The sequence below is a fragment of the Anopheles coluzzii genome, chromosome 3 (genome assembly GCF_943734685.1).
Source record: "Anopheles coluzzii chromosome 3, AcolN3, whole genome shotgun sequence".
Lineage (NCBI taxonomy): Eukaryota > Metazoa > Arthropoda > Insecta > Diptera > Culicidae > Anopheles > Anopheles coluzzii.
In genome coordinates this window covers 70,389,225-70,415,578 of record NC_064671.1, presented here as the reverse complement: position 1 = coordinate 70,415,578, position 26,354 = coordinate 70,389,225, and the positions used below count along the sequence as shown (strand labels likewise).

Sequence of the window (26,354 nt, the reverse complement as noted above, 5' to 3'; positions counted from 1 at the left end):
CTTGGGACCGGGTGACATTGCCACCCAGCTTTACAAGTTATAAATAATGTGCCATTACCGTGCTCAAGGCTGGCAAAACCTCCCAACAAACACAGCCCGCCGTCACGGGCGCACGGGCTTGCTGATGACACGCCGAAGAGCGCTGCGTAACCGCGTAACCTTCACCTCAGGCCGATGGGGATTTATGAAGCGGATGAAAGAAAAAGAAACATGTATGTATGTGTGTGTTATACGCGCCCGCTCGAGTTCAAGGATGTGCAAATGTTTGCACATCCTTTAAGAAATGTAGGCTAAACCCAAAACCGCCTCTCGGCCGAAAGGGACCGAGCTGTTTGCAGCGTTTTTTTTTTTGTGGAAAGTTTCAAACCACATCGACGCACCTACCGAATCGGGACAATCGGGTTAGGGTGGAAGGGTGCACCTGGCACGAGGCTTTAAAGAAAGCCTCCCGGGAAAAAACATCCAGCCATTTCTCTTTGCATGCAAAAATAAACATGACTATTCCGTATGATAAGCAGTATGGTATCGATTTCTAAATGCTACTTCCAAGAAAAATCGAATCGAATTTTCTGAAAAAAAACCTCTCACAGCACAATCGATGCTTATCGCCGCTGGTGCACAGATTTTTTGCTAAGGAGGGTTTGGATATTCTGAGGGTTATGCATTTTTCGCAGAAAATAAACATACCATTTCATGGAATATTTGTAAGATTATGGCAACCTTTACTCGGGTTTCGATGTGCTGGGTCAAAGTGCTAAGCAACCATCCCGTGACCGTACAATCATAACGCAATTTTGACAACTGTCCACCCAATGATCCGTCACTAATGCTGTTTATAATGCATAGTTCAAAGTTCAAAGTTCAAAGTTCAAAGAAGAATTAATTGATGGATATAATTAAATTAAGATATAATTAAGAAAAGACGCACTATTTTAGCTCGAATATATTAATAATTTTTAGTTTAATTAATAAAAATTTGGAAAAAACTAAACTTTTTCAGAAAGAGTAGCCGTTGAATTGCTAAAAAACCCTGAATTAAGGTTTTGCAGTAGTAAAGTATCGCTTACGACGTTGAATTGACTCAGGAAACTCTGCTTTATACAAATTCAATTACAATTCTATTTCAATATCATCATTTGATGCAACTTTTTGCAAAACCCTCATAATTTAATGGTTCTTTTCTGACCTATTAAGCTTATAAACACAGAGTGCCAATCATCAAACCGAAGCCAATATTTGCAAATAGGCAAACCGTTAACAAACCAGAACCCACCAGCATTACACTCGCACTTGCTCTCCCACCTTCTCTCTTTGCGCCATACAATACCACCGGCAGTGTGCTGTAGCGGGCTGTAATTTAATAATTTAATTTTTGGCGCATTTATGCTCGCACACAGTGCCAGTGCCAGCAAAACCAGAACACCGTTTAGCAAATTGCTCAATATTTTTCCACTCTCGCTCTGTGTATGTGTCTGTTTGGTGGACCAACCATCCAAAGTCCGGCATGCATGCGGGCTGGTCGAATATCCGCGCGTTTCGTTGCAGTCAAGGTAACGGTGAAGCGAACAACAACTAAAAAAAAGCCCTGAATCCCTGGCATGAGTTTAGATATAAAATGCAGCAAAAAAGGTACGAGTACGAGATATGACACAACTTCCGAGGAGATACGAGAACAAACAAAAAAACACGAATAGAGCCAACCAATATTCCCAGCATGTACGATTGTCAAGGGAACCGGGGCAAGCTCCAGTGCTGTCCGGGTTCATGGAGCATGGAATGAAAACATTTTCTATCTAATGAACCTAACCATAACCATCCCAACGTAAAAACGCGAAAAAAATGCTGCACCCACACGGCGGCTTCCTTTGGCTGTTCCCTTTCTACGCTTAAAGCTAACATGCGAAACCGGCAAGTTGTATTCACTCACACGAGACGACGACGACGATGACGGCAACGACGACGACAACGCAAACCGTGAGTCGCGCTGTGTGTGTGTGTGTTTGTATCCTTGCGTCTGCTGCAAGAGGTCCTACCGAGCACGTTAGCGCGGAATGGCGCGATCGACATTTTATAACATTTAAATTTCAATTAGCCTAATTGTTAAATGTGTGTGAGTCTCGTAGCCGCTCTGTCGTTTCAGCCGTTCAGTACGTTGTTTGTGTGTTTGTGTGTTTTCCATCTCTCTTCCCAGCTCGGCGTTGTTTTACGTGCCTTTTGCGAACTTGTTTTACTCCCCGGGATGCATCATTCCACCTTGATGATGATGATGGTGACGATCATGCCGAAACCAGCGAACACGGTAACAGCATGCTGATGCACTTTAAGCGTAATGGGTTTCATTTGCATCGCTTTCGGGGACACTCGGTCGTTATTTGTGTGTCAACGTGTCTGTGTGTTTGTGAGCAATTTATGAATGTTTGCGGATTGACATTCCGCTTGCCACGGGGGGGAAACAGAATTAAGCTTCGAGGTGTACGGGAAATCGGCTCGATGGTTTTGTGGCGACCACAACCGCAACCCTTCCAAGCTGGGTGGTAGCTGGAATTGGGAAGAATTGGCATTCGGAGAGTTCAGTAGGTTAATGGAATTAATCCAGTATTCGGTGCGATGAAAATCAATTCTCTTGTGGTATCAATCACAATACGGATGAAGCTAAAGGATTTCCAGGTGATTTCAATCCTTATGAAAGAGAGTTTTATGGAAAACCCCTCAACTCAATCATGCACAATTGTACATAAAGTACATTGCGGCAATGGGAGATTAATTGTTCTTTGAAATACCAAAGCATCTCTCTTCGTTATGCTGATTGCAGAATTAATAAATAGAGTTTACATGAGTTCAAGCATTTACGTTTACGAATTCTTGCAAAATTACCTCTTCTTCGTCGAGCAAGTATGATAAAAAATTTACTTTTTACCCTCAAAATACGTAGAAAAACTCCCACATTTACTCCAACAAAATCAATTCACCCTTTCTCCCGTTGAACTATCGTGTTCCCGGTCTGCAAATACAAGCTCACAATCACTTCAATATCTGTCCATCTGCTTGTTCCTTTTCTTCGAATAACTATGAGAGTACATAAGAAGAGCGTTATATGAAACAACTTTCAAGACATGTCCCTGGATGTATGTGAACCACTTCCAAAGAAATGTTCAAGTTGATCATAAAAACTCAAGCACATCTTGACCTGGTGGTATTGCTCTTCAGTCCTGCCTATTGGATACGACGCACTCTCAACAGTTCGTTGTTGACATGTTGCTTAGCGACGCTTTATTTGAGGTATAACAGAGGAATACAATTCTTTAAATTACATCACTGTCCTCATCGTTTAACAAGCATTAACAGTAATTAAATGTCTGCAAAGTCATTTCGCCTTCACCTTAGTCTTTAAATTCACCATTGCAACATCCATCAAACTCAACAAATAACGTCCATTACAGATACAGCTTGTAGCCTATCCATCAGCATTCTCAAATTCAGCTTTCTGCCCACCAAAAACCCTCTCCTAATCGCCCCAAAACTTGCAATGCTGACCAAATGCCTCTGGTAAAGGTTGGCGAGAAAGAATTGGATCGCGCATCGCCTCCATCCTAACACAAACACGACGAAGGCTCGACCTAGCTTCTTAACCTGGCAGCCACGCTGGTAAGACACGAAAAACAGCACCAGGGGTTATACAATATTCAGCCCTTGCTTGTCTAAATGTCATGTCGAAAGCGTTACACCCAAAACTTCCCCCCTTTCTTTACCCACCCTCAATAGGCAATGTTCATGTTCGGCTAGGGAATGCTTGTAACGGGAATGGTTTAACCGCCTGCAGAAGCTAGCTGGTGGGAAGTGGATGAGAGCGAAAGGAAGACTAAGCTCGTAAAGATAGCACACAAAACGCCGACCCACACGAAGTACTAAGCCGTACCGCTTGTTCGTACCGGCCTGGTGTGTATGTTTGTGTCCGATTGTAATAAAATATGAAAGCCAGTAATTCGATTTGCCAGCTAACGCTGATTGTTATGCTGACTGACAGTCGGGCAGCAAGCAGCCGAACCTCCGCACCATGCGGATCCGACTACTTCAGCTGAGATGGTACCTTCACATGGCATGGCAGCGTTGGGAGTGTTTTTGAGGTTAATCGAATAGACCAAAACTATGCTGCCCATTGTCATCAATTTTTGACCAAAAGAGGGAGAAGAGGTTGCCGGATGAGAAGAGCTGACAATTAAGATGAATAAGTGCATTTTTGGTGGTCACTTTGCCAGTTTTGGAGCGACGAGTAGCATGTGCTGGGAAGCGGTAACGTGTCTATTTGCGGTTTGTATTAAAATCAAATACTAAATCCAGTTACAAGAGCATGATTTTCAACTCAACATTGCACGAACTTCCCGTGATCGTTACTCACAATCATTGAACTTTCTCAACCGTGTCCAATATTCTTTGGACCTCGTATTAAAACTTTTCTTCCCCTACATTCATCTTCTCAAACAGATAAAAAAGGCGAAATAAACTTTCCTTCGCCTGCGCGTCAATTGCCCGCCAGACACGTCCGACCGACCGTCCATTGGACTGTGGGTGAAATTAACAATCAACAACAAAAAATGGTGGCGTGACCGCACGCCTTCCCGGGGCCGGGGAAAAAAATGACACAAACACGAAGCAACTGGATTTTTTCCCTCCCCAGTCCACTTCGGTGTGCGGTGGCGCCAGAGGCCACCGTAGCGACCGTTTATCACAAAATATAATTAATCACACATAAATTACTTCGCGTGAATAATTACTACCCCGCGGGCAGAGAGCTACGAGGAGACGGCTCCTCCCCAGCGGAAGCGAGCAAACCAGTGTCTATCGCCTTGCCAATAGACCTGCCGGCTCCTGCATCAACTCCCGCTGGGACTGACTACCAGTTTGCCTGCTTTCTCACAAATACCTTTTTCCTTCTTTAAGCATTTTGTTATGTGCGCTCTTCTTTTCTTTTGTGGCACATTAATTGCCTTACCTCGCCGATGACTTGCAGAGGTGCGGCTGTTTTTGGGAGAAGAAGGAAGGAAAGCGTTTTCCACCTTCGACGCCTGTGCCCAATTTGCTTTAAACGTGCTGCTGGCCAAACGCGGTTGGGCGGGAGTAGCCGGCGCCTCCGGGTGCGAGCGATAGCGATTCCGACGAAATAAATCTTTATGACCAGTTTTGTTTAGGCAGCGAATGAAGGTTAATTTGTGTATGCTGATTATTTGAGTTCACAGAATTTTTGACGCACAATATAATTGTTTGAGTGAACAATGAGGCAGTTAGAAACAAATTATTTTAGATAACTCTGAATGATGCTTTCAAGCACCTAATATAGAAAAAATACAAATTAAATCTGGAAAACTAAAATTTAACAACCATAATAATAAAGTTATTCTCACATCTCCTGCATCGATTAAGGCAAAAAATTAACCCTAACACACTGACAACGAGCCGATCTACTCTATGGGGAGTTTTTCGAAACTGCCCTACAGTGTTGTGTGGGCTTTGTTTTGCTACTGCTATGGCTGTGGCCCTTAATAACGGATATCGCTTTCGTCCCTCTGGGCCTGCTTTTCGATCCGAAAGCCACAAGCTAGCTAATTGGTTTTTACGCTAGACGAGGGTCAAATTAAGCCCCGGGATAGGTTTAATCTCTGTTCGTCGTCTCGGCATGCTGCTGCCACACAGACACACAGTAGTAAATTTGCATACCATATTAGTTTAGGTTATCAAAATCAAGAAAACAACTAATTTTTATTGGCATGTTGATAACAAACCAATGGAAGAAAAAGAATTGTTTTAATGTAAGCAGATTTAACAGTTTATAATAGTCTTTAAAAAAAATTAATATAAAACTGTGATTTGATGTGTGATTACCGATTAAACAATAAATTAACGAAAACTGTTTGCGTTCTGTTTCATTCCAGGTTTCACTGCTACAGCAACAATTGAACCATACTAAACAGATGATTATTAAGCCATCGGCACGCTCCTGGCTCATAAAAGCCCCGGCACACCCGGCAAAAAGCGATTGTAATCAAACCCCGCAACGGTTTAGATAGTGATCGATCGACAGAAAGAGACAGAGCTCACTTGTGGTGTATCGACACAATTGCTTTATCGTGTATCGGGCTAGCAGCATCTCGCAAAAAAGAGCACGCCTAATTAACATCTCAGCTCATTGTGCTGTCCATAGCCTAATTAGAATCAGGCTTTTTTCATACACTCCCACTCCCCGTTAGCCCTGAGCGGTTAGTTAGGACAAATTTGCTTGTCCCATTTTCCAAGCATCAACCCTCTGCACGATGATGGTTCGATGGCGCTTGCCTGGTTTGCTTATGATTCCAGCACGTCAGTAAGTCGTTCCGCTGTTGATCAAACTCATCGTCCCGTTCCCATCGGATCACTATCTATATAGTCTCTCTTTTGTTCTTGTCCCGCCCCCCCCCCCCCCCCCGTTTTTACAACCAACACACAACGAGTAACAGCAGAAAAAAACAAGCCAGAAACCCACTCTACTTCAAATCAGAACCATCCTTTGATGCCTGCTTTGCATAACGGTCTGCTGTCGTATGAACCCACACGGACACGGAGATGGTTATTCCGTTTTTCTGTGCACACACACACACACACAGACACTCACTCACACGCTGCTAATTATGCTCGGGCAGAGTCGTAAAAGTCCTATGCAAACAATTATTTGCTAGCTTTTTTGCCGGCTAGTGCGGCCGGTTGGTTCGGTTTGCCTTCTTGCTCAGTTGTGGGTTCCCAACAGCCGCAACAAACACGCGCTCTACGCCACTACCTAGGGCACGGCCAAACGAAGTGTTAAGATATCAATACGTCCCACGTATCTTCATGGGTAGGTACTGCTACCCGCCTTTAAACTAGGATCGCAGCAGCCACACACCTACACGGCTGCTGCTGCTTGTTTGTTTGTGACCCTATCCTACTGCCAGCGCGATAGAGCTGTTCACTTTTCACTAGGCCAACAAACTGCCGGGTGTGCTACAAATAAGGCCAAACTGGAAAAAAGTGAGATGAAAACTGTACGCTTCGGAAGGGAGACGCTGCATTACTGCTTTGCTGAACTTGCGAGCCGGTTGCGCAATTTGCATCAATAAACATTCAGGTCAATTGCGGTGAAGCATATAGTAGTAGGAGCCTCGTTAAAAGAGGGAAAGAAGTGATGTTAAAAAAAGCCTCTGATCTGTGCTGTGATTTAACAGGTCAACATTTTCCCCCGGGCAGCAATGAGGGAGTAGTGTAACGTGAACCTGTCTGGATATGTGTATCAGTGTTTGATTTACGCGCGTTGTGAATGGTGTGTGTGGTATCAGCATCATCCAGATATAAACAACTACAGAAAGCAGCTACAGAACTAGCTTCCGAGCGGCACACACACACGAAGTGAAAAGGAATGAAGTCATGATACCGAGAGTTAGTCACCGCATCTGGATTATCGTTTCGTGCTACCTTCTGTTAAAATGTAAGTAAAGGCAAAAGTTTTTAATTTCTCCATCCACGCTTTCACTACCGTGACGCTTGCGCCCGTCCGGGAACGAAACTGTAAAAATATATTTATTTAAAAACAATTAATCAGGCTACCGGGGAAGGAAAGTTGTGCGCCGAGCGCGCATTAGACCGTTGCATGATAAGAGGAAAAAGTGTGCGTTTTCTTCTCGAAGTTGCGGTCGTCTCCCCGCTCGTTCTCCCGGTCTAGACGCTCTGTTGACGCTCGTAACACAGCCACTCTCGTGCCACCGGAACTGCTTCCCTTTTCCACCCGGCGATAGAATTAATTCCAATCGTAAACTTTTCCCATCATCAAATTTTTAATTAAATGCAAAATTATTATAGCATTCTTTGATCATTCTGACACCATTCGCTGGTGGATTGCGCGCAGGAAGGATTTGGGACAGGGATGGAAGTAAGTCATTGGTGAGATATACCACTTCCTTCCACGTCGGCACGTGTGTGAGGGAGCGAAGGTACTTAACTTTGCTAGTAACGATGAAAAGAATCAACTCAACCTGAAACACTTGATGACGCATTCGTTTTTCATTCATACGGAATTGCACATTAAGCATAACGTTGTTTTTTTACAAACGACTTCCGGCATCACCGGTGGTTTCGGTGCTCGTTTTGTCACGTACTTGCTTCAAAGTTTCAAAGTTCAAAAACTTTTGATAGCGTACTAAAAATAGAATTTAGCATGTTGCTGGAGCAATCCGTAAAACAGTATTGTAAGGCTTTGTAGAGCGTAACACTTCAGTAATTTGCATACTTTTGATTTAAATTTCTGTTATAAATCCACAAAATTGCTTCAAAACATGGGTCTCTTAAAGAGAATCCATTTTACTCGTCCTTAAGTGTCTGTTTTCTGTTGTTGCTTACTTGCTACCTGCGATACAAAACTTTCCGGGTGAATGCTTTTGTTGAGCTTCCGTCGTTTAGCCGCGTGCGTTGGCTTACCGTCTACGAAAGGTTGAGTAAATTACACCTTTTCAGCACTTTTGTTTTGAATGTTGCAGGGCAAAAAGGTGTTGAATCCATACAACGAGAAGCCTTTGTCTTCGGGAAGCAACGTTACCTGTGTTTTAGTGTGATATACATGCAGACGAATTAAAGCCTTGTACAGCCTTGCTTACTAAAGCTCCAAAACAACCGAATGCTTCATGTTACTCAAGCATTCCAACGACTTCAACGGCTAGGCTAATATATTCCCATAATAGGTCCAACCTAACCCCTCCGGATGCTTATCTCACGCTGGCAAACTAAACCTGGAAAATCCGACCCAATCGTACCCAATTGTCATCCTCCAAAGGCAATCGTCCTGGGGCCCTGGGGCGAAACCGATTTCGCCCGACGAGACGGGCCGCAACGGACACTAAACACTAAACCCCGACGGATTACAAGGATTGACACCCGATAATGCGAAAAATAAATATATTACCGTCAAATATAATATATCTTAACCCCTGGCTATTGGCCATCACAGACTCCATTTCTTCTGCCTTCCTTTGAACGAAAAAAAAAACAACATAAACAGAAACGAATAGGGTCACTTCATTCAATTTTCGCTGGAGATCGCTTTTCCCGAAGACCTTTTATCCCAAAGCCCCCAACCCTCGTGGGTGTGTTTTGCATGCTCGTCTGGGGCACACAAGCAAAGCGACACAAAGTCAACAAACGGGGAAAGCTTCGACGGTCGGTTACGGTGCTGGGTTCATTGTCTCGTTGAAAAGTTTTTTTTTATTCTTCGGTCACTGGTCAGTTTGTAAACTTGTAACGATGTTATATAAATAGCGCCCGGGCCCAGGATATGGGACGACACGGCAGAAGAGCTAATCCTTGGGATCGATAGCTTACAGGCGGGAAAGAAAGATTTGCTTGCCTTTACGAGCGTGCTACGAGACTGGGAAGAGTTTTCCAAGGAAACACCCACAGAAGGGCATGTGTGCTGGTAACGGACGCTGGAAGGAAGATGAGCTGCAATAAACTTTCGCCCAGTAACTTTCCGCATGGGTTGCTGGAAAGTCAACATGGACAGGCCATCCTGAGCAATAAAATTGCTATCAAAATCGATCCTGAACTTGAGCTTAAGTGTGGGCAAAGATGTATTCTCACTGTTTGTTAGTCCGTTTGATCACCGCAAATTGTGAAACATCGTCAACAATATCTCACCGAAGAACTCAACAAAGAACTTCTCCAAACGATGCACAATGTCATCAGCAATGCTGTGAGTTAGTTTCCTAAATTTCATCATCATGAAGCTTTCCAAGAAATTTACTCTTTCTGAAACAACACGAAAAACATCTCCACGGCAACGTCTAATCATTCCAACCATGCGGAACATGTCTTCTAATATTAAAACGGTACGTTACATCCCAAATTCCAGTTTGATATTCCAGCAACTTCATACATCACGCAGCCCGGCAAACCAAAGTTCAGTGTGCCTATGCTTCTAAATTTCCAACATCTACTTCCCGCTTAGCGTTCGATGTGTCTCAAAATGTGCGAGCTTTTGCGATGCATTCGCACGAACCATACCACCCATCACTACCACGACCAGTGGCACCACAATACCAGTGCGCAAATGAAAATGATTCTCCATCGCTGCTCCAGCGCTGGCGGTACACCAAGCCAGGCGGCGCGCCAAACCACGTGCAATCATGCGAAAATGAACGCAAAACCTTGACAGCCTGACTTCCGGTACTGCTGCTGCTGCTGCTGCTACAGCTAGCACTGCAACCACCACTTCACTATTAATGCTCTTCATTACCTTCATTTTAATTCCAACCGAACACCTTCTGCGATAAATTCCAACAAATCTTATCTGGCAAACCCCACCGGGGGCACCAGCTCCATTTCCCGGGCATTTCGCCTTCCCATCCGGCACGCGGGCAACCTTGTCGGCAGACACCGTGAGTGCACAATGGACCCCCATCGGTGGTGATGGTGATGCAGCCTCGGTGCAACTTCGGATCGTACCAGCGCACGTTAGCATTACACCTACCCTCCTCCACGCCACTCATGTTGATAATGATGATAATCTGGATTAGAGGCGGCTCCCGGCCCCATGTACTGACTCTGGGTCTCATTTTCATTACGCTCTCGCGCTCGCTGTTTTGGAGAAAACGGAAGGAGAGTGCAACAGGACGTCCGCGGATTTGGAATCTCATCCCCCACCGCCTGGAGCGAGGCGAGAACTTTGTGCACTGTGTGCTCATCCTGCCTCATGCGCCAGTGCAGTGCGGGGGAATGAAGTGGAACCGGAACTAAAAACCACCGTGAAACGCATTTCAACCTAAATTCAGCAAGACGATTACACGCGTACTGCAAGCGGCTTATCCATTGTGGTGAAGAGGGGGGGTGGGGGAGGGGGGTTTAAACCACGCTCTCCACTCCGATCAAGATATAATGCTCCCCAGCCAGAACGAATGGCGACAAAAACTACTCCACAGAGGGGGGAAAAAGAACGACGACCACCACCACGGCGATACAACATTTGTGTTGAAAGTATTTATTTCATTATAGATAAATTATCCTCCGCAAGGAAGGAGATAGTGGCGGCAAAATTGTCTGCAACGTTTCTGCACCACACCACGGTGGATGTGTTGCCACTGAAATATGAGTGTAATCCAATTTCCATAAATCAAATCCAGTGCAAATAGTAAGCGCACCGTACACTGCTAGCCAACGCGACGATCGCAACCGATAACCATCCAAGTGCATCTGCTGTTGCGTTTTTTTTCTACTATTCAGCGCCACTTCTCGAACCTTATCTTTGCGCCGAGCACTCTATGGACCTGTCTTGAAAATACTGTGAAGAGTGAAAGAGTGCTTGCTGCAGTTTGCCCCCTTTTTTTGCTTTGCTTGCTCACCTGAACCCTTAAACATCCCCACTGTTCGAGGTGTTGTTGTGCAAGCTGATCTACATAGAGCGCAGCTACTATGTAGCCGTGCTGTTGACACACTCGCGTCCCGCGTGAACTACATACACACCGTAACCAGCCAACCGTGCGCTCCATTCATCATTTCTGGCCCCGGAACTACGGAAGCTCGTCGCTTTACGTCGTCGGGGGAAAAATCGGGAACCCACACCAACGGGGTGTCCATGTTTCTTAATGGAAATTTGTACGTGCTGAGCGAGTGGGACGATTAATCTTCATGCCGAAACTACCGACTGCCAGCCTTTAAGCAGCAGTATAACAGTTTGTACCTTTAACATTCCATAGAGAAAGAGCACGAAGAAAAACAGCGATAAACAGCGAGTGATACGATTAATTTCCCCTTCATCTTCATCGCAAGCAAACACACGGGACACGTGTGCGTACTTAGTGCGGAAAATGCGTTTTGCTCCTCAGTGCTCCCCAAAATCCTGCTGAAAAAAAGGACCCTTCCGTCGCCTTCGACAGCGACCAAAAAGAAGGGGTTTTTACTTTATTTATCGCAGCTGACAAACACGGTTTTTATTTCCACTACATTACACACTTCAAGGGGGTGAGTGCCACTTTCGATCAGTCTCTGCGTGTTTGTGTGTGTATGTGTTTTGCCTTCTGCCTCGGGAAAATAATTCAATCTTAATCCTTCCCTGCTGGAAGCGAACGGGCAAGACGAAAAATCACTCTCCTGTAATGATGCACTGATTTATGCTGATCCTCTGACGCCCAAACAACAACGGCGCCGGGCACGCGACTGAACGACGGCATGAAATTGGAATTCATTCGCGGTGGTTTGGGAGTGTGTGTGCGTGTGTCTGTGTTTGTTCTGTAGAAATCAAATTCCACCGTTTGCTAACAGGAAAGAGAACTACAGTGAGGTTGGTCTACAGCTACAACTGGTACACACAAATGAAAAGATGGTTCCCTCTAACCGACACGCACACAATAATTGTTTTGTTGCCCCGCCCGCGCCCACTGTATGGGACGTTTCCGGGACGTTCGGAACCACAATTCGCTCGGAATCAATCTCCTCTTTTCTACCATTACACCCGGTGGCATCTTCTGCACTTCATCAACACAACGCTGAAGGACCTTCACTGAAGGACAAACATGTATGTATCTGCTATTGAGTTTGAGTGTGTGCCTGTGTGTGTGCGTGTGTGTGTCGGTTCAATTTAGTGACACATATTTTACTCATTGTTGTCACAACAAGCTGTCCTTCACAGTGCCGCAGTGGAAAATGAAACGATACCGCACAATGGATGACAATGGTTTTCCCCGTGCCGTAATGTGTTACAATGGCACGTCACAGTTTGCCACTGGTTCATGTTTCATCATCGCAGGGGAAAAGTGAAACAAAACCAGAGGGTACGAGTGTGGCCGGGAGTACGCCATTATCTCCACAGGAATTGCATCTCGCAGCTGGGCGCATTTCAGCTGACTGGTGAAATGTACCAAACGCGACCAAACGATAAATCAGCACACGCATAACGCATTATTGTTTCGAGCAAGAGCGTCAGTGTTTAAGTTGCATCTCGCTGTTGCGACAATGCACTCCTACAATGTGGCATTGAAACGATACAAACGGAGTCGTGTTTTACGCAATGAATGTCCTTGTTAAAGGTTGAACTTCGAGCAACTCCCGAGATGCTGCATTCTCCTTACAATTTACAGCACTTTTTATTTCAACCTCTCGAACACTTTCTGCCCTCAAATCGCTTTGTCTCATCCCTCCGATGTGTGTGTGTGTGTGTGTGTGTGTGGTAATCTGACCGAGAAAATAAATCCAACAAATTACCCTCCCTCGGCACGAGTCAGCATGCAAATTTTGACCTCCGAATGCTGCTCTTAACCAAAGCGGCACGGAGGGGAGCCGAATGGAAAAGTCCTCAATTTCGCTTACTGATCTCATGCTAAGCTGCTTTAGTTAAACCGTTTTTGACACTTTGGGCTGTGGGAAGGAAGATTTGGGAAAAGGAGAAGGAGCCACACGCCAAAAACAAAAGCTGAAGAAAATCCTCACAAACTTCTACGGACGGCGGATGGCGGTTGTGGTGGTGGTGGTCGTTTTACTAATACGTTTGCTCACAACTTTGCCCGCACATTGAGCATTGATGGGATGCGGCAACCTAAGAATATGGTGGAAAACCCGGGATGGAGGAAACGTAGAAAGATACCCCGTAGATTGAAGTTATCTACATTTGAAGGCAAAAAAAGCCCACACAGATACTCACACTAACCACCTTGATTTATGACATCATTAGAGAAAGGGGATTTCGGGCCCGTAAGTTGAAGTGTGTTAGGGCCTGCATTCCTTGCAAGAATCCAATAGAAACTCCCACTTCTTTTGTCTTCCTCTTTCGTGCAACGTCTACTTCAAGCTTTCATCCTGCAATAAATCCTTTCAAATGCTCCTCACCCAGACACCATGCCCCGATAAGTTGGGAGAGAGCTAGCAAGAAACAATTACCAACATTCCAACCCAATGTGTGTACCAAAAGCCGAAAACAAAATTAAAGCCATCGACAACCTACGCATTCAGAAGCATTCACTTCTTCACCAATTTCCCATTGAGTCTAGAAACTGAATCCGCAAAAGAAAATCAATCACCAAAAAACGGTGCCTCGTACCTGATTAGGCATTCGCGGTTGGCTTGTCAAAAGCTCAGCACTCCGCCACGAAAATGTGACAGGCAACAATGCTGCCAGCCCAACAAGGTCATTTCAGCTCAACTCCACCACCTCCTGTCAAAACAAATTGGAAAGAAATGGGAGCTTGCTTGTGGTCGTGCGCTCGGCTCCTAAATTTTAACCCCTTTTTCGAACGTCTTCCAGAAATTAATAAAAGCATGTTAGTGTCGAAGGATTATGGCATCTTCAAGAGCCATCAAACGGAAGGTTTTGTTGGGCAAGTGCGGGACACGGGCACAGGGCAAAATTGTGTTTGCGGTTAGCTTTGCGGCCAAAGCGCTGCAGAACGTGCGCGGGGTAAGCGTAATGGAAAACTTCCGCACCTCTTAACCCGACTCTCCAGCGCTAGCAAAGGGGTTTTGGTGCCTCATCTCGAGCGGGAGCCTTCACCCGCGCACGTGTCGTGGCTGTCCCATCGGACCCGAGGAGCACTGTAACTTGATAGACACGGTAAACATCGACGACGACAGTAAGGAAACAATGTTTTAATTAAAATTGATTGATTTTGGTCGATGGTTTTCGGGGGTTCTCTCTCTCTCTCTCTCTCTCTCGTCTACCGTCAACGTTTGGATGGGATGGTTTTTGATTGACGGCGCACGAGCCGCACGACCGAAAATCGGGAGTCAGCACGTTCTGGGACCGAAAATCTTGGGTCTTCGAGGTGGGCCGATCCCCAAAAACGACCCACAGAGGCTTGATGAATTAATTTGGTTTTTTGAGGAAGCTGTGGAGTGTAATTTTGTTACGCCTATCTTAGTTGAAGCATTCGTGCTAGAGGAGATCTTCCCAGAAGGGTTGTACAACACACGCTTTAAAGATGTAGTAAACAACGTGTTTAAAGCTCGTTACATCCTGCATGTGTTTGAGGCATTAAAACAGTGTCATTGAGACTGCAAACATAAATTGAACCTTTCCACATAACCAACCAAAGCTACCGGAACTGACAAAAGACTACTTGTCCATCCTCCAGAATACCTCGTAACTTCCCTGTAGACTTTGGACCGTACCTGGGCTTGTTATTTGCAAGTTTCTATGCCCAGACCGTCCCTTTGCTCACTTGCCAGCTTAATTGAATGGGGCTCTAAACACTTCCACACCCCAGCGCTGGAGACAAAAAGGGGATGAAGTCGCCCTTACGCTTAACGCACTGTCAGTCTGATGCGTATTCACCTCGCTAGGCGTACCAACCTTTTCCACCGTGTGAAATGTGTTACCAACTGCTCAATCCATTTGGCATTTGGTTTCTCCAGCGATGCGAAAATATTATCATCAGCTTTGCTCGCAACATAAAAGCATTGCATTTTCCACCGAGCAAACCGAACCGAATGGCAAGAGCATCGAACTTGTCGGCTTCCCTCGGAATGTCGGGTTACGACGGTTCCACCTGCCACACTGCAACACGATACCCCACGAGCGCTGTAGAAGTGCTATCTCTCCTGTGCCTCTCTGTGTACCGGCAGCAATTTAAAGAGAACGGAATCTCCCAGAGATTGTTTCCGATTCTAATAGATTTGCAAGTATCGATAAACCTGTGCCATCCCGCCGTGCTCGAACGGGGTTTTCACTGGCAAAAGGGTGGTCCCCCCCATCTGCCGGAAGGCCTTTAAGCAAACTCATTCATTCAAGCAGTGAACGACGCTTGGGAAATCCGGCTCTACCCAACCTTCCCTTTAACCATGCCACAGCCAACCATTTCAGAAAATCAGGTGCACTCGGTCGGTTCTCTGCCCGGATGCTTCGGAATATATGCTTATGTGTTTTGATTGAGAGTGATTAGTTTCTGCCTCCAAGGGACGAACCAGATTCCACGACGAGTTGCCATTCCGCAAAAGGATAGTCGCTCACGATGGAATTGCACAACGCCATAATACCTGTCAAATGTGCTGTTCGCAAGCTGATTTAGATCCCTGCCCAAGTTCCGCGCCCTTACATCTCCCTCCCAACCCAACCAAAACACATTCGGTCGGTATTTGTCGACCGACAAAGTATCCGGACGCTGGAATGCACAACCAAAACCCTCCCGTATCACCAACCCACGGCACGGTACGGTCCGCTTAACCCTTAGGCTAATCACATCGATAAGCGAACACACGCTGCTACGTTCGCTACAAGCCGTAATATCTTCGCAAACCGAGCCTCTGTGCCGATGTGCATAAATCAGGCGATTAAAAGCGAGTCTGATTGCATCAGAAAATCCCGGAGCAGATAGACATTGGAGTCTGTCTGCTGTCCCATACCGATTCTCCCTTTTCCAGCTGGTGGTACGGTTGGGGGCGGAGGTGGTGGTGCACGCGCGACCATAATGTGTTAGGATTTTGTGCAATTTATCCGATTACTATCTACATGAGCCGATTTGAGGCAATCCATACCGGCAAGCGTTTGATATGGGCATTAAGTAATCCGGGTTTTTTTTGCTTCCACTTGATTATCTGAAGCTTTGACAAATAAACTTCTGCCGAATTCAAATAGTAGTAGTTCACAAAAAAAACTCACCTATCAAAACAGGTAACAAAGTAGCATTATTATTACAACACTTACATCGATTGGTTGATGCTGTTGTTCTACTGAACGATTTCTAGTATCCGGCATGTTTACCATTTATTGGTGTTTTAGTTTTTTTTTATTGCTTCCGGCGGGACATTGGCACTGAGTTATTCCAAGAAAAACAATCATGATTAAACGAAAACAAGATGTCCATCGAATGTAACGTATCCAACTACTCGGCAGGACGGACAAGGTCATTCATCGATCAATAAGGCACTTTGCCTGAGGCGTTCGTTGGAGTCGGCGCCATTATAAGGTTTCGTCTAGACTGTTGCTGCATAACAACTGCATCAGAAGCTCGTCAAGATTGCAGCCTGCGCTTTGTAATGTGTTTCTAACCACATTGTCTTAAAGCTTTTGCAACAAACTTTACTACATCCATAGCAACTAGAATGAAACCTCAGTTTGAAGTTTATTTCACTCGCTCAAATTATTTTTGTTCTCGAGTGTTGAACCTTCCACAATATTGTTTTTTTCTTATGATGACTCTCGCACAGGACGATGAAAGTGATTTGCAAACACCGTGCAATACTGATGGCAGCAAAACAAAACTCCCACAACGCATCCTTCTGCGCGCTCACTTGCATCTTCACTCTTCGCCAACCTTTACACGATAAGATCAGAACGAAAGAGTAACGCTAGTAAGTAGAGAGTATTGGCAAACGGTGACTACTACCAAACAAAAAGAGGAACCGTGTAAGCAATGGCCAGGCCCACACGCCTTTAACGATGCAGCAGCAACCCCATGCGCAAGCAACGTGTGCACGCCTGGAAAAGAATCCATCGCTTGTAGCTGGTTAACAAATCGGTCCCCGCCGTCGGTCGTCGGCCCGCACAGGCTCTCTAACGACGGGCTAGCGCGGGCTAGAACTTTTCTGAAAGGAAGAAAAGGTTTCCAGTTTATCAAACTCACACTTGTCCCACACACACATACACACACACACACACACACACACACACACACACACCCAAACCTGGTGGCGGTGTTGAAGCTTTTCATCGCAGGCCGTGCAGAGGTTTCGGGTCGTGGCAACGAGTTCTACAAAAAGGATAAGCTTCGTGACCAACGGCTGCTGTATGCGAAAGGCCCGGTAGTTTGTATGGCGCACACAGACACACACACACACACGAGTATGGCCGTCGCTCCGTAAGCTAATAACAATATTCATAAAATATATTTTATGAGTAAAGCTGATAACAGTCACATTAGATTGTACGTTTATTACCCCGACATTGTGGCGTTGCTCGGGTTGGGTTAGGTGCATGTTGATGATGCTACGTGAATCGTGGCTGTTTGGCCACGGGAGTCGTTTGGCAGGGCGGCAATTATAGTTTCACTATCTGGCGAGTTGACTCTCTACCACACACACACACTAACACACATTGGCCGGACGGACGGAACGGTTTGATGCAGTTTCTTTTTTTTTTCTTCTCTTGCTTCTCTCCCCTTTTTCTGAGCGTGTGATGAACGTGTTAATTAACATATCTCATAACTGGGTCGGTGCATGGTGGGCCTTTTTGCCGACCGGTGTGGGTTCAAAGATCGGACTATCGTTTTGCATAAAGTTCTCCCCCACTTCCCCACCAGCACTGCTCGTCCCACGGGATGCTCGTGACGTAATTGATATGCACCCACCAACATTGAAGCGATCGTATCGGCGATACGAAAGCCTATGCACGGCGTGTTTTTCCCCGTGCCGGTCTGCATGTATGATTGCCTTATCGTGGGGTTTTAGTACGAAATTTAATGAAATGATCCGAGAACGTACTTTATGGCAGCGGGCACATGGAAAGGAGAGAATGCTGCTATAAATAAAGTGATTCTAATTTCAATCGTTTCGGCGCTGGTTTTAATCGTTATAAGAAGGTTGATTTTTGTATTACTTTGCAAAATTAAAGCTTGTAGTTTGTTTTAAAATAATGATAAGTATAAGAAGACCACTTTATTAGTTTAAAATGTTTATAGTTTACTCATGCCTATTTATAACTTGTTATTTAAAACATTTATTTCATTTTGCACTCCCTCGTTAAAATATGTTTTAAAATATTTGATCACATAAGGTAAATGTACCTATAGTGGTGGTAGTACCAATAGTGGTGGTATTGCACTAAAATGCGGTTCATACGGCAAATTAAAAGTAATTAAGTTATTTATGTTAGTGTTAAATGTTCTTTAGCCTTTTACTAAGGTTTTTAAAAATAATTGGGGCAAATCCATTGCCCAGTGACCGCACAATCCATTGTTTTGTGAAATATGTCAACATTTTTTAAAAATCCTTAAGATTTCATAACGAAACTCATATTTCTTTTAACGTCAATATTTCAATTGATTTTTTCTTTTAACGTCAATTTCGAAACTCATATTTCTTATGTCCATATTTATACATTTTTAAATGTTTTCTTTACCATAGTGCCATTATAGGTACATAAAACCGACATGTTCGTAAAGTGTCAATAAAGTAAAGTAAAGTCAATAAAAACAGGTCATTTTAGATTGTTTTTTGAGTATATTTTTGACATGTCGTACTGTTTTCACTAAAATAAGCAATAGAAATGAGTTTTATGTAGGTAATTTACGAAAAAATGTCAAAGTCGCTTATATGCCTGAATGAAAATCAAATCAAGCCCGGAAGAGTGTGGGTGTGGGTTGACGATAGTGATGCAGTACTTTAGTCAATAGTTTCATCGATCGAAATTTATGCATTTTTTACGATTAAATCACGCAATAAATCAATATTATGGCAGTAATCCTAGCCATTCATACGAAAACAGCTTCGAAACTAAGTTTCATTGATATTATACACCGTTTTTAATGCATCTTTGTTTACCGCCACTATAGGAACACAATACGACGACTATAGGAACCATACCACCATTATAGGTACAGCGAATCAGTCACAAACATAAGTATTTTTTCGCACATTGGATGTGTTTCATGGTAAAAATGGTAGAGATTGCGAAGACAAAACAAATTCCAATTGCTATGTGTTAAAATATTCGGATTGTCCTTCATGACACTTTAAATCCATTGAAACACATCTGTACCATTACAAATTGCACCACTATTGGTAGGGGAAGGTAGGTAAAGACGGACACTGCGGGTAAGATGGACACTTCTCATAAATGCATGAAAAAGGTAATTTTCGAGCAATTCAACAATGTAGAATCCAAACTGAAGGTAAAACAACACATTTGAGAACATTTTTGGCATAACATATGTAAAATTGGTTAAATCCACCAACAAAATAATTTTTCAATCATGTGCACCCTTGTTGATCTAATTTGACTACTGCCGATCTTAAGCTCTACAACTTGTATTGTTTATATTTCCGGAAGTTTTATTTCATGAATTAGTTGTCGTGATCATTTTTGAAAAAACTGGCGAAAAAACGAGAATGAAAGCAACACAAAATCTTGTTTTCTGGTAGTTTAAAGATCCTGACACCAAAGCGGGAAAGACGGACACTTTGTTGTAGGGAAAGATGGACACCAAATTTATTGCTTTATTTTACTTCTTATATCAGTTGGCGATGAATGGATTTCTTCAAATACCTTAAATATGGGTATTCCGATACTATAAATCAATCAGTAACTAGAGAATGTATTGAAATAAGCGAGAAATGAAACACCGGTCAAAATAGTAGCCATTCGTTATGCTATTACTCGCTCGACGCTGATGAGGCGCTTCACGAAATCCAATATCTTGTCACGACTTGTACAACTTTAAGCAATAAAAATATGAGGCATTGATACGACATTGTTTAGGAATAGATGAGAAATTCTATGGGATTATAAATATTAAATGTTGAATATTGACATGGTAGAAAATGGATTAAACTATTAACAAGTCCCTAAAAAAATACTGGGGTCGTGGTCTTTTCGCGTAGTAATTTCCTTAAAGGTAGTTCTAGACTGTTGTTCTGTAAGCTGAAGCAACGTCAGCTGTAAGTGCGCGATATTTCAATACATTTTAGATGCTGCATTCTACGATATATTAGAAGCGGTGCTTACAATTCCTAAAACCACGTGTTGTTTACCAACAGCGGTTCTAGTTTGACAGATGCGTTGTGAGAAGTGAGAGAGAGGGACAGGTAGCACAGGCGAAACAAACACGGGCGAAATAGAGAGAGTAGGAATGGTTCATCCCGAAGGAGCTTCGCGTGCAACGGATGAACCTGCGCAAATTAAGTGGAATGACCGCAATCGGGTTTGCGTGAAGTTTTAAAACGGGCACGAAGACGAAAATCGACCTCTTTCTACCATCGCGCCAAGAGAAGAAAGTTCAGTGAATTTTTAATACAGTTTAATGAAATTAAGTGAATTAAGAAAACTAATGTTTCAACTTTGAATTCGCGAATAAAAGAGCTTTGTTGCTGGACGCAACACCACGGCCGAATGAATCGTCGTTGCAATAGGCCAAGAATTGGTTTCTAAACGTACCAGGCCGAGGACAGCGATAGAATTTGTTAAAATACTGTAAAATTCTTAACTTTCTAACCTTTTCTACTGGTGTCCATCTTACCCTTCATGGTGTCCATCTTTCCCATATCAGGTGTCCGTTTTACCCGAACATTTCAAAACCGCATGTAAAAAACCATGTTTTTCATTCATGAAAAAAACACAAAAATCAATGGAAACTTAAAAGTTTCAACACATTTTCTGATAAAACATGAGTGTAAGACAATGTATGCACATTTTCATGGTCGTTGCACTTATATATCCCTAGATTTTTCCCATTTCCCTTAACGTGTCCGTCTTTACCTACCTTCCCCTACATTTACCCTATTTATTTGTTTGATTATGTTGTGTTATTTCATGTTTTATTATCTTTTGTTTATTAAGTTTTCTTTTTTAATGTTTTAATTGATTTTTTCAACGTGTTTGATTTTGTTTTGTTTAATTCAATGTTTATAACCAATAAAACACATTAAAGATACAGCATATTGTAATTAATATTACGTTACCGCTCGAGAACAGTGAGCACCCAGCCATAAAAATCGTTCGACTTGATGTGAAAGAACTTCCTGAAAAAAAAGTTCTATTTTATTCATAATATGTTTTACCCCATTTTCTAGCCCACAAAAGAAACAACCTTCAAAAAAAACGGCAACTCTCGTTCGTTCATATTTATCAGACCGTAATTATTTGATGAATATAACTCTTCTCCTCTTGCAGTGCGCTATTGCAATTTTTACCTCGTGTTTTTTTTAAACGAAACCAAGTTTTTAACGCCCTCCACACATCATACAATGATGAGCGCCCGAGCGCGTACAGTGGAGCGAATGAAGACTGATGATATAATGTTCACATTTAATTTTTACTCACCTTCAAAGGGATTTTTATTTTCCCGCCGCATATCCCCTACTCAGCTTGCGCTATATTGTGCACCTTTGCAGCACTATGACTGAGTGTGGCTATGTGTGTGTGTGTGAGTGAAGCGCGGCACTATCTGGCTGCCATTCATCAGCAAGCTCCGGGCGGACCTTTTGCTCCCGGCTGTCCGTTCGGCGTCCCATTTGCAACATAGCGTAACAGTCTGACCGATGGACATCATAAAACGATGGCACAGTTTCGCTCGTGTGTTTTGCTTTTTTGCATTTTAGTTTCCTTTTGCTTCAGCAGCTCGCTTTTTGCCCTTGCTTGCGAGCTAACTATCGCACCATTAACAGCATGGATGTTGAACACGGCAAGCGCGCGCGGTGGTGGTGAAGTCAGACAAAAAAACATTCCCATCCAACACACTCACTCTCCCACTTCTATCTCGAGCTGCCACAAAACAGGCCACATAACAAGCGGGAAAGTGGCGGCTAAAAATGGCTCGCTGCAACATAGAAAGCTACCGAGCAAAACAAAGTGCGGCTGTGGCAAATGGTGAACTGAAACAGACAGAGCAAAAACAAAACAAAAACAATCACGCAGCACAGGAGCATAAAACGAGGCGGCGGGAATTTCATGTTCAGCGTTGCAAACTACAAGCAATTTACACGACTGTAGCCACACACACACACACACACAGGCACATGTGTGTTTCTGACTTTATGCGTTTCCTTCCATCACTCAGCGATGCTCCCACGGTGCTGATGCAGTTGTCATGCAGCGCACCGCGCGAAGAGATGCGGCGAGCGCAGCATATACATCAAATGATCAAATGCCAACACTCTAGCCCGCGAGCCGCAGTTTGTGCATGAGATCCAAAGGGAGGAAAAAGTGCGAGCTAATAGCTGATAGATTTCACCCAATTGCTGCCGGCCCACCAGGGTCCGGTAACGTTTGGATTGATAGACCCAGGCCACATTTCGTCCATCAACCCAGCGCAACGTAAAGCGAATAAAATTGTGGATGAGTTTTAATGGCAATGAAAAATGAGAAAATAAAACAAAGGGTTACTGGGAAGTCCGGCTTGTCTGCCGGCACAGCCGATGATTGTATTGGATTTCTGGTCGGTCATTTTGGTATTCAGCGCAAATATAACGTTGCCTGCGCATTCTTTTTCCATGAAAATGCAATACCAACTGAAGCATCTATTCAGTGTTTTCAGGTAGTTTTTTAGTTCCAGCTAACGAACAAGCAATCGGATGGTTCAGCGATAAGGCCTAGCGATACGGTGGAGGGATAGAAATTCAAAGATTTTCCATTGGTGTTTCAATTTTATGCTAATAAACCCCAATACAGATAGATTCATCCTAATGAAGTGGAATTATTTCTTCGATAAACTCAAAATATTCGGCTTATTTTAAATAATTGTGTGTCTACAAGTCTCAAATCTCTGTACAATTTTGATATAAAATAGGAACTATGACAAGGAACAATTAAAAAAGCAAACATATAAATTTCACCATGAACATTAAACATTAAACGACAAAGAAAAAACAGTAAAACCAAATAAATTCCACCACTTTCAACAAAGCTTCCGGCTTGACCTACATAAACAGCAGAAACAGAACAATAAACCAGATCACAGACGCTGATATTTTAGCGCCCCTTCCAAACCTTCCAAACCACATTTCTCGTACCCAGCTCGTCACATTCGTCACGTATCCAACGGTGCGGAAAACCTTACACACTTACGGATTGGATTCCAATTCTTCCTCTCAATCTCTGCGTTTTACTGCCCGCTTTCCACCTCTTTTTTTTTGTTGCCACCAACGCTGACCGGAAGTGCTTCCTTTTAGATTTCTTCTGACGATGACGGTAGAATGATCAATCCATTGCCATCCGACTTCGTTCGTTCGGACACTTATTATCCATCATGTCACGGTTTGCTTCTGTGCGGGGCGTACCATTCCACAACCCGGCGCCTTTCCACCTCCTCCCATCGACCGGGCAAGCGAGGCAAAAGCAACCTTTATTTCATCGTCACCGGAGTGCCCGGAGTCCGATGCGACTGGCTAAAGTATGTCACCGGATTCCGGCCACGTTTCGCTGTCCGGTTATGACAAGGTTTCCGCTTCGGTTCATACAGTCTGGTTCCTCTTCGATTGCTCCTTCCAACCGACCGCTCCACCTACCCACCCCCAGTGATATGCGCTTTGTGCTGCTGCTGCTGCTGCTTTGTTAGAAGGAAAAAAAACCCCAGAACACATTTGGTACACAGCAGCACAGCCGTCTTGCGTCCACGGCTTGACGCAAAAGGCAACACTGAATACCGGGAAGGGAAGGGAGAAGCAAAAAACCAATCCAAGAACGTACTTCGATCGCGTTTCCCTTTACCGATAATTGGAAAAGTGAGCAGAATAAAATTTCATTATCACCTCGGCGAGCAAGCTTGGGCGGGCACGTTTGCCGATTGGTGTTCACTTTCGCCAAAGGCGCATGGCGATGGAAAGACGAGATTATTTGCTGTGTGATCGGCTACACTGCCTTGCCGTGTGTTTGTGTGAGTGTCTGCCTGCCTGGGTATTCCGCTTCGTTTCACTTCATATCTATTTGACTTTAAATGGCTGACAGTGCTAAAAGATTTAGCACTGCAAGCACTTGTTTAAAGAGTTCCAATCAATGAGACTCTTCTGGTTTTTGACACTCGGAACTGACAATCCGATAAAACGAGCCTTTCAACTTCGATTTTTAGCCTTTTCATTTTTCATTTTTAACCTGGATGTATGAAATAATGGAACAGAAATATAGTTTCATTCACATTCTTTCATAAATCATTATGATCTTGTTGTTTTATTCCCATTCTATTCCAACACCAACTAAAATTATGGAGACGCCCAGTACTTCATACCAACAGTGCATGGAGACGCCTGGTGGCTCAGGAAAAAAACTTCCCGTTTCTTCTAAAAAGCCAATCTGGAACAGTGTTCTAGCTTCCGAAACACATTACACAAAACAACTCCACACAACAAGCAAAAAAAACAGAAACTCCCAGAACAAAACTCACACAAACTCCTTCTCTAAAAATTGTCTACCATCGGTAGCGTCTTCCTTGGCTGCGATTTGGGTGTCAAGTCACGTATAAACATGCCGTTTACAGACTATGACTCCTGCCAGCCAGTTAGTCGTGGCTTCAAAACACTGCTGTCCAGCACTGTCCTTCCATCGTCCCCCTTTCTAGCCCATGAAACCTAGTTTTATGGCTACTAAAGCAAACGTTTGGCCGTGCTATCATCATTCGTTGGGCAACGATGGGCGAACGCTGCCGGGGGGTAGTTAGGGTGCAGCACACTGTGGCAGCATTCACGAGACGACGAGATTCTGTGGCACACGATGATGGTCATAAAAATAAAACCAACCAAGGGAAGAGCACAAAGAAAAAAACATCATGCTGGCCAATGGGTCAACCGGAACCGTTTCCCCTAGCATTTTCCCAGCCACAGCCCAATCCGAACCATTTGGTGAGGCTTTATTGGCTTCAAACAGACACACACACACGCACAGACACACTTTCGCAGTCGGCACACAAAAGCTACCGACCGATAACGGCTAACGGACTCGAACGAAATGTGGCTCAATGTAGAAGAAACCATTAATTTTCATTCCACTTTTGGCTCGCTGGTACGCCTTTACCCTTGACTTTGGGTGGCCCGCTGGTAAACTTTTTTTTTTTCGCCCCAAGACGAAGCAGATGGACTGGCTGCCCCCGATCGGTTGGTTAAAATGAGGGCTGCAGCGGGATCTTCAACCAAACTTATGGCCGCACCCATAACTGTGTAAAAATATTACTAATTGTATTCCGCTTTTCCGCGGCAGCTCAAGCAGCAAAATGTTGTCCAATTCCGCTTTCGCGTACACAAAACACTGCCTGCCACTCCCTGCCAACTGGCGCCCACTGCCCAAGCGTTGCTGTCGTACGAATGAGGGATGAGGGTGTATGTTTTGGGGCGCACAATACAAAATGAATCGTTTACTGTACCCGCCCATTCTTTGTTCTGTTCCGTTCCTAGTTTGATAGATTGTATATCCTACAAAACCAGTTTTTCTTCCCCATTCGTACGGAACACTACACACAAACGTACAGCAACACACACACACACAAGATGGGAGATTTATAAACGCGTATAATTTTCTGCCACCAAAGCACCCGAGTTCTGTTTTGCTGATTAGTCGAAGTGGAACGTGAAGCGATAGAAGGAGAGCAGGCAAAAAAAGCAGGCACACATAATGCCCAAGTGCCATACGTGACATGCAAGGAGTCGGCCGCTTCTCCTTCCTTGAAGCGACATACATAAAGCGG

The 26,354-nt window shown here is 44.1% G+C and overlaps 1 protein-coding gene across 1 annotated transcript in view; it reads left to right on the top strand.

Moving 5' to 3' along the window:
- The window catches only part of LOC120958017 (uncharacterized), a 57,515-nt gene that overhangs the window by 3,485 nt on the left and 27,676 nt on the right, over nt 1-26,354 (top strand). Inside the window, exon 2 of the mRNA XM_040380554.2 lies at nt 7,230-7,489. Coding sequence (XP_040236488.2) covers nt 7,429-7,489 — 61 coding nt within the window. The 5' untranslated portion in view covers nt 7,230-7,428. The remainder of the gene's footprint in view (nt 1-7,229; nt 7,490-26,354) is intronic.